This window comes from Eublepharis macularius, chromosome 15 (genome assembly GCF_028583425.1).
Source record: "Eublepharis macularius isolate TG4126 chromosome 15, MPM_Emac_v1.0, whole genome shotgun sequence".
Classification (NCBI taxonomy): Eukaryota; Metazoa; Chordata; class Lepidosauria; order Squamata; family Eublepharidae; genus Eublepharis; species Eublepharis macularius.
In genome coordinates this window covers 27,871,773-27,893,146 of record NC_072804.1, presented here as the reverse complement: position 1 = coordinate 27,893,146, position 21,374 = coordinate 27,871,773, and the positions used below count along the sequence as shown (strand labels likewise).

General features: G+C 45.2%; 1 protein-coding gene across 1 annotated transcript in view; it reads right to left on the bottom strand.

Moving 5' to 3' along the window:
• Positions 1–1,440: 1,440 nt before the first annotated feature.
• WASF2 (WASP family member 2) overlaps positions 1,441–21,374 on the bottom strand; it is a 55,924-nt gene continuing 35,990 nt past the window's right edge. The window contains exons 3-9 of the mRNA XM_054999131.1: positions 19,357–19,491; positions 17,860–18,013; positions 15,718–15,835; positions 13,146–13,276; positions 8,418–8,573; positions 6,789–7,282; positions 1,441–5,318 (exon numbers count right to left, since the gene is read on the bottom strand). Coding sequence (XP_054855106.1) covers positions 5,161–5,318; positions 6,789–7,282; positions 8,418–8,573; positions 13,146–13,276; positions 15,718–15,835; positions 17,860–18,013; positions 19,357–19,491 — 1,346 coding nt within the window. The 3' untranslated portion in view covers positions 1,441–5,160. The remainder of the gene's footprint in view (positions 5,319–6,788; positions 7,283–8,417; positions 8,574–13,145; positions 13,277–15,717; positions 15,836–17,859; positions 18,014–19,356; positions 19,492–21,374) is intronic.

The following is a 21,374-nucleotide window of genomic DNA, read 5'->3' as shown; positions in this document are numbered from 1 at the left end:
AAAAAAAAACTAATCTTGTAGCAACTGGTGTCCAAACTTCCCCACAAGCCTATCTTGGAGAAGACTAACAACAAAGGGATGATAAAACAACGCAACACAGGAGGTATTCGTGTTCCATCCATTATCTCTGTTGAGGGATAAAAGATTAATGGGATTACACACATCTTCCCATTACTGCTGTTCATAAAGGATAAAGCCAGTCCTAGAATATGCCTCTAGTATGCCAAGGCTCCAATTATATTCTGTTGTAAGAGGCTGTCTTGTAGGAACTATTGTGCAACTATAAGGTTGCTTTCCTCAGCCGGCGGGCATCTGATACACGCTTGATTTTTTAAAAAGTGAATTAGGCAGAGACAGCTAATATCCACTGATAAAACCTGCAAGTCGAATGGAACCTCTTGTGATGGCTGGCGAGAGAACAGGGTGTAGCCATTACATCATGAACTTCTCTGACTGTTCTCTGCCGGACCAGATGCTCAACTGAACATAAAATCATAACGAAGAGCCCTGCCGGGTCAGACCCGCACCCTGTCTCAGATAGTGGCAGGGCATGGAGGCCAAGGCCTTCCCTTGATGCTGCTTCTTGGTACTGATATTCAGAGGTTTATGGCCTCTGAATGTGGAGCTTCTCTTCAGTCATCACAGTCTCTTTAAAGCCACCTATTCCTGTGGCCATCACTGCGTCCTCTGGCAGCAAAGGCCACGTTTTAATCACTCATTGAGTCAAGAAGTATTTCCTTTGGTCTGTCCTGAATCTACAGCTGATAGATTTTATTGGGGGCCCTTGAGTTGCAGTATTTAGAGAGAGGAAGAAAAAGTTCTGTCTGATCTCTCTACCCTATGCTTAATTTTATAAACCTCTATCATGTTCCTTCCTTAGTTGCCACTTTTCTAAATTGAAAAGTCCCAGGCTGGAACATCCTTTAAGAAAGATGCGCCAACCCCATAATCATCTCAGCTGCCCTCTTCTGTCCTTTTTCCAGCTCTGCAATTGAGTACCCTTGGTCTGACCCATGTTCTTACAGTTTGCCTGAAGCGGATAATCTTTGTTGGAGGCAACACTCAATCACAAAGGCTTGAGGGAACCATAGGGGAAGTTGACCCATCACTTACCAGGATCATTTGTGGCGATTTACTGCCCTGGAGAGACGTTAGTGGCCGGTAGCAAGCTGAGCCCAGTGGCCCCCGTGGTGCCAGCATGGAAAGGGCCACTTGGTCAAGCCTGTTCCGGACTGTTTTAACATTCCAGGCCACCCCACTGTGAACAAAGCTTTTCTTTGCAAAGATTTGCATCCACATGGAATAGATTTTTTAAAAAACGACAGTAACAAGGGGACCTAATTCTCTGGGTTAGCAAAGAAGCCACACAGGATGAAGAGGAACCCAACTGTATGTGAGCTACCCTCACTCTTAATTTCCATGTAATAAACACAACATTAATTGGCTAGAAAGAATTTATGATTGCTTAGAAGTTTACACAGTAAAAAGGACCCTTTTAAAAAACACACACACGTTACAAACAGTCCCTCAAGAAAAAGAGAGAATGACTGACCAGAGAGATTACAAAAGCCGTATTAAAAGTTTGGATTAAAAGCGTCAACCATCAAGAGATGTTTACAAAAAAAAAAAAAAAAGAGGCTGCCAAATTCTGAAGAGTAACTTTACGGATGGTCAATGACATTAAGTTATCACTCAAGTCAACGAAACTAGAATTTGGCACCCGATAATCAGGTTGTTCAGAAACATACATGTTACTGGCCTTGGTGCTGGAAAAGGGTAGGGTCATTTTAGTTTTTATTGATAAAAGGATTTTTCTTTCTTTTGGATCGAGCCTTAGGACCAATTCACACTGTTTGAGTGTAGAGTGAGAGCCAATTTCTAGGCATATCGTAGATTGTGAATGTGCAAAAATAAAAAAGAGTACCACATGCCTCACCTCCAGCAAGCATGTGAACACATCTGAGAACTCACAGCACTGGCCAGGAGCACGTGGGGACCAGGATCTTGGTCCAATCGTATTCCCCGTCGCTAAGCTTCAAGGAACTCCAGCTGAAACCATTTTCCCCACCAATACCAAGGTTCATCCAATAGGTCTACTCTAATAATGTCATCCGAATCAGAGTGTTAAGCAGAATTATACCCTCCTAAGTACGCTGATGGCTCAGAAGGGGGTGCCTCTGCTTAGGATGGCGTTGTAAATCAACCGTGGGGGAGGGGGTTAAGGAGGCGGCTCCGTGTAGCATTCATTTTTTATCCTCCATGATAAATTTGCAATAATTATTCATAAATATATTTTTGTCATAGGAAATAAGGCACTTACAAAAATCACCTATCATACTAGGCAGGAAATAAAATATTGGTTAGTATTTTAAATCAATTAAATGAATCATGTTAGGAGCTGAAATGAAAAAAACAAAACCAGACCCTCAATCCCGACTCTTCCACTTCTGCTTGCAGACTTGGTGGAAAAAAGATACATACAAAAGAAAGTCAAACGCAGCATCGTAGGAAATTCTCTGAAGGCATAGGGACCTTTTCAAAGGGACGTTGCCCCCTTTCCCCAGCCATGGAGATCAAAGGCTGGCACATTTTAAAGCTGCCCGTTTCTACCTAAAGGTTGTCTGATGCCACTCTGTCGCCTTTGGGACTCTGAAGGATTCCTCTCCCTGGGTCTGGTCAGCTGAGAAGGACAGAGAAATCAACAGCTGGCATTTCAGAACCAGCGGGAGAGAGTCGAGCATCAGAGCCCGGGAGGCGGGGGCAGAAACAGAGCCACAAAAATTTTAGAAGAGAAAGGTGCTCTGACTGTTTTTTATTAGTATTTAATCTAAACACACAAGAGAAGCTCATTTTTATTCTGGATCATTTAGGGTCAACCACACTATGCCCTGGCTTTGAACAGCTGGTTACGGGCTCAGATAGAAATAACCACTCTGCACACCACAGGGGGGCAATTTCTCTAGTGCACTATCTGCTACAATCCCAAGTATAAAAAGGATTCAAGTGTGTTTGTGCACACTAAAGTTTGCACGAGGCACTACTTGTTCCCTTACATAAGAAAACACACACAAATGTAATTCCCTAATAGTTACACCAGCAAAAAGTTGCTGGCTTTGTTGCATAGGAGAGTGTGGACTGGGAAGAGCTACAGGAACGGAACAGACTGAAGGTCGCTGCACTCTCTGGAAGCTGCTCATGAACTCGTGTCCCAAATCTCAGGAGGCACACAGCACCATCCAGGATCCATGCCCTGCATGAAGCAAGGACCTTCCATTCCCATAAGCGGTATTGTTTTAAATAGGGAAGGATGGAAAGAATAGAAGATCGTTTGGCTGGAATCATTTATGCAAAAATCCTGTGTGGCATTTTATAGCTAAGCTCACCAGCAAGAATGAGAAATCCCCTTTCCTCCCAACCTAACACAGAAAACGTACTTCCGGCAGATCTGTGCCAAGAAGCCAAGTGGGAATGTTCTGAAAAGGAATGGGCTCCCCTTGTGAAGTTCAGACACGATCTCTTCCCCATTCCCTTCTCTGAGGCTTTGAGCTCAGAATGAAAGAAACACGCACCTGCTTTGATACTTTGGTCCCTTCGCCAAAACCAACAATATCTGGGCTATTAAGTATTTCTGGCATCAAAAACTCTGTGGAGTTTTTAAAGAAAATGTCGTGAGGGTAGTAGGTACTCTATTGGCACCCAGAACCAGATTCATTTATTTATGAGGGTGACTCCACATCAGCCTAGTAGCCAGGATCCCCAGGAATGGCCTCTGGGTATTTTGCAGGGCCAGGCAAGATCAAAAAAGCCATTTAAAAAGGCACTCACTAGAAAGGAGTATTTATTTCTAACGCTGCTGTTCCGGATTTAAAGTGAAACCTAATTTATTTAAAATTATATACTGCTTTGCCATCACACCCTCAAAGCAGTTTACGTTCCCCATCAGTCACTACTGACAAATCACCCCTGCAATTCAATCTAGGAAATAGAATGAGTGTTTTTTTGTCTGGTAATGAAGACGGCAAAACCAACCGAAGGGATTAAAACAGGCTAATAAAGGCAGACTGGATGTGTATTAACAATGACCAATTTGGTCCATAAAACCTCCCCAGGATGTCTAGAGAGGAAAAGGGGCACGGGTCAATGGCTTTAATTTACCACCGACTCATTCTGTAGCAGAGGGTGCCATACAGTTCTCTGCTCCGGGTTCCAAGAGCACGCAACATCATAAGGCTATGCCCAGGGCTTCTGGGTCCTAGTTCAGTGCTAGACACTACTTCCCAATTCAGATGACACTGCAAAGAACTGGGCAATGTGGAATTGAAGCAAGAAGGGTTAGTGGAGTGGGGGTCCCCCTTTTGACCAATGTAAAGGCTATTCTGCAGTCTCACACGGACCGGGGGGGGGGGCGTTCTGTGGCAAGGAGGGGAATTGGGTAAGAACAGCTTGAAAAGCTGGTAAGATCCTGCACTCTTTGGTTCATTTTTCCCCTTTAGATAATTTTGAGAAGACCACACCAAAGGACTAAGAAGGACACAACTTTTTAGAAGTCCCAACTATCCTGTATAGAATGTAACCCTCCTCAAGCATCCATTTCAAACTTACGAATTTAGCTTTTAAAAGTTTGAGAGAGAGAGAGAGAGAGAGAGAGAGAGAGAGAGAGAGAGAGAGAGAGAGAGAGAGAGAGAACAAGCTCATCTGCTTGCAGCAGTGCCCAATCTGAGTGGTTCAATAAACCACGCACCCGACTGCTGCTGAGTTTTCATTCCAATGCCAGATGTACTGCTGCAAAAGAAAAAAAGAGCTGACTTTAACTATAGGGCTCTTTGAAATAGTGGTCATTTGAAAGGATGCTTCTCAACTGCTTTGGGGCCTCTGATTTTCAAGTTTCCCCACTATTTCCCACTGCATTCCCCCCCACCCCCGAGAAATCTTTAACCAGAATTTCTTCTACAGCCCTGAGAATCTGGAGATTTGGGGTTAATTTCTGTTTCCCTCTTTAACTAGAAAGGAGGCACAAGTCCAGTCAATTAAAGAAGGCAGGCGGTTAACTGGAAGTCCTTGGTACAGCAATCTTTGGTTACTGGAGGAGAGACAAAAGCAAGAAGAGCTTTGGCAATCTGAGCGAGGATGGTTGTTTCTTCCTTTTTTATGGGTGGGCGTCTAATCAGACCACTCGTCCTCGTCAAACTCTGAAGAATCGTCTTCCGAGTCGCTGTACTCCACTGCAATGCGGCGGGACAGGATGGTCGCCACATCGTTGCCCCCGATATCTCGCTTCTCTTGCTCGCGCTGCTCTTCTACTTTGCGGAGCTGGAATCCTGGCGAGGAAAGAGGAGGAGAGGGACAGGTTACTGTGAAAGCCCTTGTGGGAAACAGGGACTTGTAAGGCGGCTGTGTGGAGGGCCCAGCTCAACATCTGGAAGCACACCGAAGCAGCGTGACAAAAGAAAATGCAGACAGCTGTGATGATGACATTAAAAAAGCCAAACAGGAGCAGTGATGCAGTACTACCTTCATAAAGACCGCTTAAAAGTCATAGATTAGCGGGTTTCACATACATGTTAACCACTACACCAAACTGGAGAGCCACTTGAAGCCAGCTGGGCAACCTTGGGTCAGTCACAGCTCTCCGGAGCTCTCTTAATCCCACCTACTCCACAGGGTGATTGTTGTGAGGATAACAACAATATACTTTGTAAACCACTATGAGTGGGTGTTAAGTTGTCTTGAAGGGTGGTATATAAATCAAATGCTGTTGCTGTTATTATTATTATTATCTTTCCTCAGGCTGGGAGTTAAATATAAATCAGGGGAATGGGAAGAAGAAAATGGATTGGATCCTATGGACCTGCTCCAGTAGAAGAGGTACCGCCCTCTTACAGAAGGGAGGCTTCCCCGATGCAAGATACTTGGAAGAGTGCCTTCTATCAAGGGGCAGCCCCTTCGACTCGAGGATACTGCCTCTGCTGGTGGAATGGATCCACAGGAAGCAACCCAATGGGTTGGATTCAGCCTCAACGGGTAACTTCCACTGATAGCCCCTTCCCGCTGTAGAGCCCTCATGTTCCCCTCTCCCCCTGGAGTAGCATTTTGTGGGCTACAGTGGGAGGGGGCAGGCAAGAATTTTCCACACTGCGGAGGGAAAATGTAGTCTGGATCCAACTGACTGTGTTGCTGGTACAGGCCTGTCAGTAATACAAGAGTCTTGAGGGAAATATCTTGCAAGCTGTGCAAAGCACCTGACATTTCTGCAAAAGCATCTGGCCATCCAGGTTTAACTTCCGCCATACTGTGTTTCTAGGGGTGCCGTCCTGAGCCACTGCTTTTCAATGGGGATAGTTGTCTGATAGTTGCAGAAGTGATGGAAGGAAAACGCCCACTTCAGAGACCTCATGGGTGCCCCTGCAGAAGCACTGGCTCTCAAACCACTGGCTCTTAAAGACCTCCGCCCAAGACCCTGAAGAGCTGCTGCTAGTCAGAACAGACAACACAGAGTAACAGACCAAAGGTCTGACTCTATACAAAACAGCCTCCTGTGTATCTATTGAAGCACTGCATTTATACAAATAAATTTGTAACAAACTGTGAAGGTCTGGCTCAAAGAAGACACCTGCACTGGGGTGAAAGTGGAAGGTAGCCTGGCTCACCGAAGGCGTTCTCAGCACATGCTTGCCACAGGCCTGCAGCTGGAAAGGCCTCAAACACTCCCGAATCCCACACATACTGGCAGGGAAACATCTAGTTTCAGGAAGCTATGTCAGGCATGCACAAGGAGAATCAAGACTTACCTTGACGAATAGCTGAAAGCAAGTCACTTCTAGCCTCACTAACAGCAGGCAATGAAGACTTTGGCTTGGAGTCCAGCTGTGGAGGAACCTCTGGGCCATCCGTGCCACTGACAGACAAAGGAGGGGGCCCAGGAGGAGGGGGCGGAGGAGGAGGGGGCGGTGCACCACTTGCTTGTTGGGGCAAGACGGGTGGGGGCACCTGAGTGTACTCTGCTGCTGGAGGAGGTGGGGGTGGAGGGGCAGCAAAATCAGGGTGAGGGGGAAAGGAAGGAGGAGATGGGGGTGGTGGGATGCCCACAGTTGGGAAGCCTGCCAGCGGAGGCGGCGGAGGAACCCCTGCCATCGGTGGAGGCGGTGGAGGCGCAGGAGGTGGTGCAAAACCTGGTCGGGCTCCTTGCGGCGAACCAATGGGTGGAGCTGGTGGAGGGTGGCTTGGGCTGACTAGGCCAGATTTCTTCAGTCCCCCAGAACTACTTTGGTTGTGTGCTGGATAGCTGTTGGGAGTGGAGATTGGAGAGAAACAGAGCCATTAGTTTTACAACAGACTGCAGACCTAGTCATCTGTGGTGGGGTGAGGGAAAGCAACTAATAGCCAACTTTTCCTGATTTTTTTCCTGATAGACTTGCCTAAGACAAAGGAGTCTCTTAAGTTATATTCTGATGTTCTGCTTTGCAGCCTATGTCTGGCTTTTGGGAGGATTCTCCTGCATCTCATGTGAAAAAAAAGGCTACCAGTGTTGGAATGTGCCTTGAACCCGGCTAGTTCAAAAGACAACCCTGGCAACAGAATGTTTTAAAAGCAGCTCCAGCAAATGGATTTGTCTGGGAAATTCATGACTAGAGAACATCCCATAGTACTATTTTCCCACAGAGGGAGGTGTAGAATTATAACATCCATCTTGCAGAGACAAGAGACGCACACAAACAACACAATATTGTACAACATCTACCAGATCCAGGAAACATCATCTTTCATTTAAATTAAGTCCCTAGATCTCAAGTTAATACAGAAGTCATGGAGCAATAGTTCACCTTCCACACTAACATTAGAGGGAAAGTGCATCACGTCTTTGGGAAGTGAACTGAAGCTAAATGTGCTTCACAGTGACTCCATACATGTGTAATGACTGCAAAGAGATGTCATTTTCACACAACAGCACACACTATTTCCTCCTAGATGGAAGCTATATTCCACGAAGTATAAAGATTCTAGTGTGAAGCCTTAAGAGGAATCTTCAAATGAAAAGGGGCATTTACCCGGCAAGCAAGCATGGGATGTCAGTCTTAGCCTGGTGTCCTACAGACCGCTCTCAACAAGCAGCTTTGTTATCACTGAGGTGGCTTATTGGACAGGCTCACTGTAGACTCAGTTCCAGAAAGTCAGTATTAGTGTAGTGGCTAGAGTGACGGACTAGGATCTCTCAGACTAACCTACCTCACAGTGTTGTTGTGAGGGAGGAAATGGAGAGGGGGATAACATAAGCTGCTTTGAGTCCCCTTTGGGGAGAAAAGCAGGGGAATAAACAAAGAAAAATAAAATAAATAAAAAATAAAATCCAGCACATGGCTTGGAGGACTGCAGAACCAAGCTCACTGGCAAGCTCTCCACCTCTTGTGATTTGTGCTTACCTAAATTCCATTGGGGGTGGAGGAAGGCTGTCTTCGGTGAACGAAGGAGGAGATGGAGAAACTGAATCCGGCAGGGGAGGAGGTGGATAGTAGCTTGTATCTACGCTTTCATTGGAGCCAATACTGCCATTCTGGTACACCATATTAGAGGGGTACCTACAAATGGCCAAAATAGCCAAACAAACAAACAAAAAACCACCCTGAGCTACACAGATCAACATCAAACAAGATTCTCCTCTTCCAAGGTTCCACGGCATCAAGGAGAAATAATCTCAGGCACATTAAGGTCAGGAAGAAGAGACAAAAATGCCCAGAATCATATCACCCCACCACTTAAGCGGCAAGTCTTTTGGCAGAGTTCACCTGTTACTCTGCAGGCACACAAGCGCTGAGCATCATAACTTGACATGTGCATGTTGATTTGGGCTAACATATAAAGGATCATAAAGGGAGGGAGAGAAGATCTCTCAACGGAAGGAAGTAGTTGCTTTTCCAGGATGAAAGTTTCATAAGTCACAGCCCTTTCTGGATCTTACCACTTTTGACTGCAGGTGGGCGACTGAACATCTGAACGCTCCTCCATGGCAAGAATTTCTTACATGTCGAAAGTTAGTATGCTGAGGAGGGTTCTTAACAGGCCAATATCCTATGAGTAGGCTGTTGTTGTTGTTGTTGCCTTAAATACGGGGAAGAATATGAACACACAAGCATTCACCTACAATCTCAGGTGGTGTGGTTCAGGAAGGGCTTTCCCACCTACGTCTGAACACGGCATCCAGCTCTTTATAGCAAACTGCTGAACTTCTCACAGAAAGAAGGTGGTAGAGTGACAGGTGAGTCTTGCCAGCTCCTGAAACGGGGAGGCAGGTTTACCTGCTTTCTGCTTTGCAACAAAAGCAAGCTGTTCCACTGGCCTCTGCCTTATTCATTCCGGGCCCACAATCCATTCTGCACTCCTCCTTCATGTTAGGACTTTTACAGGGTGACCCCCTCTTCTGTCAGATGACTTAGGCCCTGCACTTCGTCAGCATAAGGGCTGCCTGCACTGCTGGCAGTTCTCTGCTTAAAACCATGACTTTCAAACTTTTCCCATTCAAGGATAACTTTCCCCTCTGACTTGTTTGCTAAGGAAACCCTACGCACTGCAGAGAATTGGGGGCATATGGGTTGATCGCACGGAAAACTAGTCATAGGTCTACTGGGCCTCACTGCTACTCTGTGTGAAAGGAGCTCCACCCAAGCCCCCACCTGCCTGTGGCTGTGCACTGCAGGGAAAATTGGCAGCGCAGGTGGGAGGAGGCAAGGCGGCTTCCAGGAAAGCTTCTCAAGCCTTTATGAACCTTCCCAGTGAGAAAAACCAGACAGGCCTCCCATGAAGCCTCAGGTTCTCCAAAGTGCACCCTGAAGGCCACTAACATAAAAATAACACTTTTGGTTAAAACTCAAGCAGTAAAATGCCAGCTGTAATCTGACCCCTCCCTCCTGGTACTGCATCAACAACTAACCACCCTCCAGAAGGAGACAGCGTGATCTCTGTCTACTCATCTATCACCTGGCCCCTCTCCTCTTGGGGTACATCAGCAACCAGCTTGTAGGACGGGGAAGGACAGACAGAAAGGCTGTTTCCAATTTGTAAGTGGTAGTTCTCTTGAGATTTGCTTTTGGGGCTTTTTTGGGGGGGGATTGTCTTTAGACAAAGAAAAGTGGGATACAAATATATATTTCTCTGAGAGCTAAGGAGCTAATCAGGTGCATGAAAAGGAAAAGTTTCAGCGCTGTTCTTTGCAAGAACATTTAGCACTGAGGACAGAGTCAGGGTTCTGAGAGCTTGCTAAAGATAGGAAAAGGCCATGGAGAGAGAGTGGGGGGTAAAGCTTGCAGTGAGAGCAGAACCACGCTAAGCTCCAGCAGACCTTCAGAGGTAGAAGTTCCTCTGTGCTCTGACAGAGTGCAACCAGGACCCAACAGAGAGAATTGCTTTTGTTTTGACTTCAGAAATGTACACTTTTTAGTACTTGTCTCAATTTATCAAGATGCACACTTGTTTCCACTATCTGCCTTTGATGCGAAAGCGGAAACAGCCAGCTCAATTAAATTTGCACGACACAGCAGTTGCCTGAGCTGGAAATGCTTCAAGAGACATTTTCAATTAGTGAAACAAAAAAAAAGTGTTTGAAAATATATAGGTTATGTCCCACACTCAAGAGAGCTGCTAATTCCCTAGGGCTCCAACTGTCCATGCATGCTTAGCTGGAACTGATCCCAAAGCCGACGGGCTTAGTTAGAAGTGATGCAGCATTAGATCCTGGATAGTGGATTCACACGGCAATTATTTTCCACCTGAAAGATGAGCTGTGATGCCCTCAGTGTGGGGTCTATGGGGCACTGCACCTTGTGAAAGTGGCAAATATATGTGGGAAACAAATTACCCAGCAGAAGGGGAAAAGCAGTCATGTGAATCTAATTCCTGATCAGACCAGCTTGGGTAAAACACACACCCATTAGAGAAGCATTTCCCAAACCCAGCCAGCATTATGTCTGAATATGCCACCATTTCAACTCAGATTAATGCTCATTAAGAGTTTGCAAATTTGCTATGCTATGATACCTATCATTCCTGGCTGCGAAGGATAGGTATCATTAAAAAAAATTATATGTAAAATTATCAAAGTTTCACCTGTTTGCCAAACCAATTAAAAAGCCTTTAAGGATGCCTAATTGACATTTCCAGTTCGGCGCTAGAGCAAAAAGGCGTGGAAAATAAATGCCGGTGGGCAGACAACAGGAACCTCTGAAACACACGATAGCTTGGCAGCTCTGGCGAGTATTTTCAAGGGACCGGGACCCAGCAAAACAGGCTGGACAGGGCCAGGCCAGGCCAAACCACTGGCACAGCAACGGTCAGCCTTGTCTTCTATTCCTGCCCTCAAAGGTTTCTCTTGTTCCAACACAAAGAGGCATTCAAAATGTCAAGCAAGAGTGACTTAAGAGGAGAGTACCTCAAGCAGTTGCAGAGAACACGCCCACAGCTCCATCCAGTTCAGAGGCTGACGAGAGGCAGAAACTGGCATTCATGATGCCATTATGGCAGTTCACTTTTACCTCAAAAAATAATCCCAGAAGCTAAATCCCTTGATAAAAATGCATACATGAAGAGGGAAGACAGGCGTTTTCAGAAGAGCAGTTGGAGAAGGAAAGAAAAAACAGTTTGCAAATACTCTAGGCTAAAAAAAGGAACACAAACCCAGCACCATAAAACCAGTCTGTTTGCCATCTTCCTCCCAGTGCCACATTTATCACACAAAAGGACAATCTGCAGACTCGGCTAAAAGGCAGGTAAGACCACCAAGGGAATATTACAGAGAAGAGGGAACGGAAGTGTTCTGCTTAAACTACCGAGAGAGTCCAGAAGTGTCCTGAAAGCCAAAGTTCCCCATGTCTCTGAGACATACGGCCCCCCTCACTCTCAATCTTCAGGGAACAGATGAAGCCTTTTAAAAAAAACTAGGATGATCTCTGTTTAGTCAAAATGTATAGGTAGTTTGTACCTGCATTTTGAAGTGTTTTTTATGTTTGTTTCTGGTCTGAGCTCCTTTAGGGTGGAAAGGTAGCTAATGTTTTTGATAAATAAAATGCCAGTGCCTGCTGTAGGAACGTGCCGGGCCAGAACAGCAAGAAAGAAGAAAAACACACACCCATAGCTGCTCTCCAGCTGATGAAATCTGCTGCGTGTCATTTGGTAGGCAGAGACTTTTCTTAGATACCCAATCCATTCCAAGTGAGGAATGAGCAGTGTGAAGAGTACAACCCTTGCCTTGGACTTTAGACAGTCCTACTGGAGAAGCCAGCAGTCCCTAAAGATCTTGGCGGCTCCTCAGCACCAGTGTGCAATTTGAGTAGTTCCTGGGTTTGGCCTTTGAGGTTGGCTGCCCTTCGGTGTACACTTCAGGCAAACCCACCTACCTCTGTGTATGTAATATGAGTTACAATGCTTGATTTGATTGCCTTGATGCTTGCACTTTGGTTTCTGAATTTCTGCAGAATGGATGGGAGGTAGAAGAGGGTTTTGTGAGTGTGCAACAAGATGTGTATTCTTTAGAAGGCTAAAAAAATCAACAATCAGGACAGCCTTGTAACTAGTTATCACTCCCTAAGCATCTGTGATTAGAGGAACAGAAAATTAAAAGGAATTGGACACACTCTATAGAAGTACTTTAGGCATGCCTATGGGCTTGAGCATGGCGCTGCGTGATTTTGTGCATTTTCTGGTCATCAGGCTACCTTCCCTGCCACATCCAGCTGTCTGGTTAAAATCCTGTTTTCAAGCAAGTTTGAACAGCAGTCCCCATGCCACATGACGAACAGCACAAGCCCCAAACCTTCCCTGGGCATCCAGCATTAGCTGCATGGTTCTACGGATCCCAGTCACCGTAAGCTCCGCTGTGTTCACTCTAGGGACAAATCAGATCTGGAGCTCTATGAAGAGAGCATTTTTCCCTTATCTCTGCCAAGTGTCAAATCATGTGTGTAACCTGCAATGAATCCCAGAGACACCTCAGGATACAAGTGTGCATATTACCTACCTAGTAAGTTTTTGTCATCGCCACTGGATTACGAAGAGAATCTAATAAAGCATTGATAGGGCTGATACTGTTTAGTGAATGCCAGACAACATTCACACCAACCATGCTAGTCTTCTAGCAGCTCAAATGATACCATTTCTCTTACCCGGATGGTCCAAATTTTTCCCTTGACTCTACAAATTCTTGTCCCATTTTCATTTTCTCCCACTCTTCTTTCCTGGTTTTGATTTTCCGTGGATTCACATTTCCTCGGTTTGGATTATCCTTCTTTTCTTTCTAGAGAAATATTTTTTAAAATCTTGTTAAAACGAGCTTGGAAAGAGTTGCTTTGTTAAGAGGCTCCTGTTTCATTGCATTGGCAGGAGGAAAGATACTCCTGCAGATCTCTGAAAAAAGGGGCCTTCCAAAAGGCCACTCTCCCTTGCCCGAGCAGATCAGATTAAGGAATGAAAAGCCGCAAGTCTCTTCAGCCTTCCAGAGGGCGAAGCTAGCAGAGTCTCCTAGTAGAATTCAAAAGCTGTCTCTGCTTTCCTAGAGAATTCTTTGATCAGCTTCCTAATGGAGGCCTCCACAGGCAGTCGCCTAGCAGCCTCGTCCTCTCTTTACACACGTCTGGTGAAATACAGAGACATTTGCACTGTCCTCTGTCACTGTGATGATCAAAGCGAGAGATTCAGCAATCCAGAGGATTGTTGTACAAAGACACATACGATCACCAAATCCTGCTCCCTCTTCTGGATTTTCAAGAGGGCAGGTCAGAGGATGAGGCACTAACGTGCCAGACCCAACACAAGTGAACCCCACTGGAAATTTTCATAACTTACCTTTTAGATAGTGCACACTCTCTCTGCCTATGAACTGCTATACACAGCAGAGGATATGGGGTAGCATGCTAGGGATACACACTATTCATGTCCAGCACTGCCTGGGCCCATGGGGTTCCATCATTGCCATATGCCAACTGAGAGGGCGCCCATATGTCCTAGAACACACTCCACAATAGCAGTAATAGTAGACAAGCTGTATTTCAGAGCAGCTGGTCCACCACTTATGTTCCTGAACAGGACTGGCAATTCCCAGGGTTCCTTGTTTCATTTATATCCCACTTTTCTCCTCAGTAGGGACCCAAAGTGGCTTACAATAGTCTCCTCGCCTCCATTATAATCTCCCAACAACCCTGTGAGACAGGTTAGGCTGAGAGTGTGTGACTGGCCCAAGGTCACCAAGAAAGCTTTCCTGGCAGGTCTGAGATTGAACCCCAGGTCTCCCGCATCCTATTGCAATACTCTAACAATTGCACCACACTGACACCCATATCATCATCTGAAGGCCATTGGTCTAGATGTCAAACAATGCCAGAGTCGCTAATTTGCAGCAAATCTCTGCTTAGGGACTTGGATATCCACAGCTCTACAAAACAGCTACATGGCAGTAGTAAGCAGTAGTAAGGTAGCACTATTAGGGTTGGAAAGGAACACACTGGACAGTGCTCCACTTGGACAGGCACTTTGGAGGGTTGCTTCTCCAACACTCCTCCCATTATTCAATCACGCGATTCAACTATGCTGAAGCAGGAACTGGCCCCAAATAAGACCACTGATATTTCAATGGTGGAATATATACTTGTGGATATCCAGTACAAAAATAATTATGACTCAAAAGGCCACCCAAACTCCCTCCAAATCCAGGCACATCTTCATCACACCCCTGAGGCAGTGATACTCACTCCAAAGATCTGATAGTTATGTCTGCAAATCCCATCAACAAAGAGAGCCACGTGGCTACTGTATGCCCAGTGCATGGCCCCAAACATGTATGAATAAGAGGGCTTATCCCGACTACATGGGCAATTTTCAGTTTTCCCACCTCCTGCTGAGGACTCTCCCTCATGTCATCCCGTGGGGTCACATGTCCCCCAGGAGCAGTATTTCATGAGTATCAGTGGGTTGCACTAGAAAATTTAAGTCTGGATCCCACCCAGAACACGTAACTATAACCGTTTTAATTACCACAATATCTCTGAGTATGTTGGGCTGTCTTTCCCAGCTACTGGGAGTTTTGTTTTATGGGTTAGCATTCCACAGGGGTGTGCTCTGTTTCACCTCCTCATTTAGCTGCCTGTGTGGACCCAGCCATAGAAGCCCCGTATCTTCAAAACACACGGACAAGCAGTGTTGTGTTTTAAAAATGAAAGTTTTCCCTTTGGCCCATAAAAATGATTAATTTCTTTCAGATTCTTAAAAAATTGCCCATTTTCCTGTAACACATGGCAGGTGCCATGGGGAATTGTGCTCCAAAGGGCCACTAACTGGCTATCACTACCCTGGGGAACGAGACGGCTAGGGAGGCGGGGGGAGAACTGGACAGGTGTCTTCTGGCATGCTGTCTCCAAAAGTCATTTCCCCACCACACAGTAATTTGTTTGGAGGTAAAGGGATTCCTTGATCTGTCACATTCAAAGTAGAAGCAACAAAGGAAAATATGTGAGCTACTTAAAAAAAGAAAGTTGGGTTTCTACCACATACACACTTGGGGGCACTCCAACCAGAAGTTTAGCCCAAATCCACACTGCTTCTACTCTGTACAAGTTTGACTCAATTATTACACTGGGGACATCTGGACATGAACCCAGATTTTCTTCAAAGTAAACTGTTCACAACCTGGTCCAAGTCAAAAAAATAAACAAATCAGTGAGCGCGAGATGCCCTTCCTCTCACCCGATGCTTCCGCTTTTCTTTCATGATATCCTTGGTGTCTTGCAGCATTTTCTCCTTCCATAGATCAAAGAAATAAGATGGATCTGTGTAGAATTTGAGTGCTTCTTTGCCATCATCCCTAGAACACAAATAAGACAGTCTGATGCTTATCTGAAGCCTCAAAAAAACCAATTAGATACCAGGTACAAGCACTACCCGAAGGAAGATCCTGCTCCACCCCGTAAAAAAACTCTGGAGGGAGGTGAGAAAGTTTTCCATCTTAACCTAAAGAACAAGGGTGCCTGCAAAATGAAGAAGCCAACATTGCACACTCCTCCTCTGCAAGGTAACAGTACCTCTTGGAACACCACTGCCTCCAGCTGTCATTCATTTTTATCTGTTCAAAAGATATTTATGAATGAAATATTTGTATTCCTGACTAAGCCTCCCCTACCAGTCTGCTTTCTATCCTGCAGTATGACACATGGCTAGATGTTAACAGAAGGAAACCGGCTGGTTATATCACCATATTCTACCCCTGGGTTGCGTCAGTCTCCCGAGACCTGGTGCAGAGGGGCCAACAGATAAGCACACCTTCCAGAAGGGTAGCCTGCACCTACTTCAGGCAACTCTACGTGCAAATATATGCACTGTAAATTGCATAGAAAAGGAAACGGGAGTGAGATTACACAAAAGAGTGCATGAAAACATAAAATTATATGCCAGATTTGTCATTGCGGAAATTTACGTAGTGATTCTGACTGCTGAAAGCACCACTGCACAAGGTATATAAAACAGCATAATTAAATGGATGGTTTTCCAGCCACAGCAATTTGCACAATCTCTACAAAAAAGTTACAAAAATCCTGGTATGGTATGGGAATGTGGTGGAGAGTGCCTGCAACTCATAGCTGACTTATGGTGACCCCTGGTGGGGTTTTCATGGCAAGAGACTATCCGAGGTGGTTTGCCATTGCTTGCCTCTACAGCCCTGGTCTTCGTTGGAGGTCTCCCATCCAATTACTAACCAAGGCCGGCCCTGCTTAGCTTCTGAGATCTGACAAGATCAGTCTCACCTGGACTATCCAGGTCAGGGCAACAGTATGGGTAGTCCTGGAGATCTGCAGGCCACACAGGGCTCCCTCCCTGGGTGTGTTCAGCCCAGCTCTCCTTAGGGAGTGAGAGACGTGCTTGACAAATAGGAAGCAACAGCACCTCTTTTGTTTCCTGGAGGGAGGAGGAGGAGGAGGGTCAGGCCCATGCCCTTGTAACTCAGTGTGGCAAGGGGTGGCAGGCCTGGAAGAGTCACCTGCTGATTCCTTGTCTTCTGGGGGCTACAGGCTGCCCCGGAGGCTCTCTGCAATGACTCAGAGTCCTGGGGGAGGGGCCAGGGATCCTTCTTGTTTAATGAAGAGAGCGGTGCCTGCTGGGCAGAAAGCATCACACCCTACTCTCACACTGCTTTTAGCCAAGCTACAGTTTCCTTGCATTAAAATCAAAGAGACACACTGGAGAGGGAAATACTCCTCTCTGCACTGAACCAGAAATCATTGCAGAAACCTCAGGAAAGACTTCACGTCCCTTCTGGATGCGCCCCCCACCCACACAAGCAGCGTGGTCAAGAGAATCCAGTCCCCACCCAGGCTCAAGGTAACGGCCAACCTGCCCTAGAGAATGGGGACCAAGGCACGTTTGTCTTTTTGTCCTCGGATCAAGGCCTGTTTGCCCTCAGCATCTGATACTCAAAGAGTGCATTACCTACAAACACAGAGGTTACATTTAGATAGCACAGCTAATAGTCAAAGATAGTGGACACTGCTACTGCAATTTTAAAAGCCAATTTATATGCTGTGTGGAGAAGTATTTCCTTTTGTCTACCCTGAACAAACTGTTAAATTCACTGAGTCATGCAGAGTTCTGGTACTACTGGAGAAAAAGTGTTTCCTAGTCTGCTCTCTCCTTCAGAGATTCAGAACTTTACAGGCCCAGACAGTGTTGCCTCCTCTGTTTCTCTGTGTGGGGAGGAGGAGCCAATCCCTTGATCACACAGGACTCTTGCTTATGGACTAGCTGCGCTACTCCATTGCCTTTGGGGAAGAAGGCAGTTTCAATGTAGGTTCACGACCTCATCAGTCAACTGGGCAGCCTTCCCTGCTCCGTTACCTGTAAGGGGAGAGAATGTTCAGAGGTGGTGGTGTATTGCAAACGCTGTATGTTTCAAGGACAGGCACTGGGAGAGAGTCTCGGTCAAAGAGCTTTTGGTCCTGAGTTGTGGAGCTTTTGAAGGCCTTCCTTGTGTTAATACCTTGCAGGGACACTAAGAAGAGAGAAAAAAAGAAAATTGAGGCTTGATCTTAAACACAAACTAGGCTACTGTTTGTTCAGTGACTGTTTTTCAGTGCACTCTGGTAACAGTATGGATTCTTTTAGCTGCCTCTTGAAGGAAGCCTTTTAAGAAACTCTTTTGACAACATTATCTGAAGCCGCATTTGAAGCCTTGATAGGTTTAACTGCTCAATGGTGTGCATGTGCGCTAATGAATCAGACTGCCTTGGAATCTTTCTTCTTTAAGTAGCAGAAGGTTTTCTTTCTTTTCTTTTTTTAAAAAAGGGAGGGATATGGATAGCACACACACAACACACATATGGTTAATAAGGATATCCATCAGCCTTCAGAAAGCTTTAAACAGAACTGACACACTTTGGTCAGCTGACTGATCAAATGTTGTTAAATAATTTGAAAAATGTTTATTTATAACAAGAGCTGAGAATTATGGTTGGTACAATATCTATATTCAGACATCACAAACAAACCACAATTTGTTCATGATGAGCTCAAGCCTGGGTTATTCTTGGGCTCACATGTTCCCTCTCCTCCCACGGGGAGCTGAGAATGAAGACTGTCCAAATGAAGAACTGCTGGTTGCGACAACAGAATGTGGGTGCTAAAACACACTGAAATATGTTTCTTGCCACAAACCAGGATCAAATACGTAAGGAAACATGGCACCTTGGGATTAAACCAGCCTGGAGGTCGTCACAAATGAACCAGAGCTTGCAATATCTGAATATAGATAAAATCTGCTGATTTCTACAAATCACTGGAGCTTAGTCAAGCCCATCAGCTTTGCAGACCACCTTTTAAGAGCCTCACCAAAAAAAAAAAAAAAGCAATCTTCCTGACTTTTGGACGCTTGAGATCTCATAACAGATTGTGAGGGGTGTTTGCTTTATACTTCTCCCTGAACTCAGCATTACCATTACTTTTTTAAAAAGTTATCACTCATGTCCATTAGGAGAAGCTAAATTGTGCATCTTTATCAGAAGGGGAGAGGTCAGAACATCTCTGGGAAGGGTGTAAAGCACCTGCTCCTAAAAGAGGGAACATGCATGCACAACCCTAACACTCCCAGATGGAGAGGAAGGGGAATGACTATCAAATGAGCTCATGGTGCAATAAAAAGGGAGACTGCTTACACAAGGGCATTCCTGACTATATGTAATATCTGACAACCGTTTTGACTGTGCATGCAGGACAGATGGCCAACTGACAGGTGCCCAGCCCTCATTTCAAGTTCACTCCAAGGCCACTAGCCTTCCTGAACTGCTTCCATGGCTCTTCGGAGTACTCAGCCTAGAAGGACATCATTTTCTCCCTTACCTTCCTCCTCCTTGGGATCCAGCTGAGTGACTTTGACTTGCAGGCGGTCTACTCTCTCAAACAGAGAACTCACACGAAAGGCAAAGGTGTTGGCCTGTGTGAAAAGCTCACCGAAGATATCCTCAGCAAATTTACCTGTAAAGGGGAAGAAGGGTGCAGAATGTGACCACTTCCAAAATGGTCTGAGTCATCCAGCCCCTTAGCTTCTTGTTCTTACTCCAAACCTACCATTTCATCCTTTGTCTGTTGCATTTGCAATGCATCTCAAGTGTTGATGGGCAGAGGGGAACTAAGGGCTTCTGTATCAAAGTGCCTGTGTGTGAAATGCTTATAGGTATATATATGTATTTATTTACTTACTACATTTATTCTCCATCTTTCTACCCAGTGGGGACCAAAGGCATCTTACACTGTTCTCCTCTCTGTCATTTCATCCTCACAGCAGCAGCTCTACGAGGAAGGTCGGGCTGAGTGTGCGGGACTGGCCTAAGTCCATCCAGGAAGCTCCTTGGCAGCAAAGGAATTTGAACCTGGGGCTCCCAGATCCCAGTCCAACACTTTAGCCACTACACCGCACTGGTATACACCAAATATTTCGATCTTTCTTAAAGGACAGCATCAAGAATTTCACAACTAGGACATTAGTAAACCATTCTGATTTAATACAATCCTCTAGATCATCTTTAAGCAGTAAAAGGAAGCAAAGTAGAATTTTAAAGACTTTGTTAAAATAAAATTAAAATTTACCACTGGGCAAGCAACAATGCTGAGTTTACTTCTGCTGTGGGTCACTTAGGTTTCCAAGATGGTCTGCTAGAGACCTGCACAATTTCAACTCCATTTCATTGTGCTTTGGAAACTCCAAAGATGCCTGGAGATACCTGCTACCAAAAGGAACTCCCTGCCTGTCTTGCCTTTTGCAATAAGTCATTTATTACCTGCAGCCTAGAAAAACAAAGCAAAGTTCTTTCAAGGTTGCAAATAAGGCCTCCAACTTTTGAGCCAAAGCACGTTCCTGCTTCACTTGAACGCAAACAGCAAATGAACTGAAGGAGTAAATCTGAAGAGTTAAATATGTAAATACAAAAATTCAGAATTGCAAGTTATTTGATGTTCTCTGAGGATCCAAGAGGCCTAAATGGTGTCCAGTAATTCTGAGAAATCAACAGAACAAAAACTATCACGTAATGTTTCTTTAGGTTTGTGAGTCATCTGATCTTTGGAGCACAATGGGACATGTATCATGTAAATATTAATTACAAGTGGAAGACCCTCAAGGATTGGGAGGGGGATTCTTATTTTCCTCTTGCCCACTATTTCTTCTTTCCCTTCCATGGCAGCTCCCATAGACCTCTCCTTTTATCGTTTTGGGTTTTTTAAATCTCCAGTGTGTATGCATGCATTTTTAAAAAGATTTTCTCAGGTTTGTAGGAAGATCCATCTTGCTTGTTCATGGCATCTATCTTTGGGTTTAAGTATCCACAGATGGGGCTGTTGAGAATTAGATATACTGATGATGATGTAACAACTGTGAGAACAGATCCGTGTCCTCAACAGGTTCCATATCTACAAAGCTGTCTTGAATGCAGTAGAAAACAACTGTAAAAATTAGAATAGTTTACTATGTAGAGTATAAATAATCAAAGAGCTGTAAATGGTTATAATGTAAGGGTTACATCCACAAAGAAAGCAGAGGTGGTAAGAGATGTGATACTGTCTGCATTCAGACATGGATAGAACTATAGTTTGATTAAATCCATGATGTCCAAATGCAGACAATCCAGTAAGTAATGATATGTTAGTTGTCGCCCAAGTGGGATTTTAAACTAGGATTTGTAGCTGTTTAGCCAGCTGTAGCCTGAATGCATTGGGGGCTGCTGTGATACCTGAATCCACACAGTACAGGGTTGGATTCAAACTCCTATTAGCAGAAAATTTAACTTGGATCCAAACCAGTTTGTTCAAGTGGCACTGTCCTGCCTGGCTACAGAGATGGCAGTATATACTACAGGCTATCC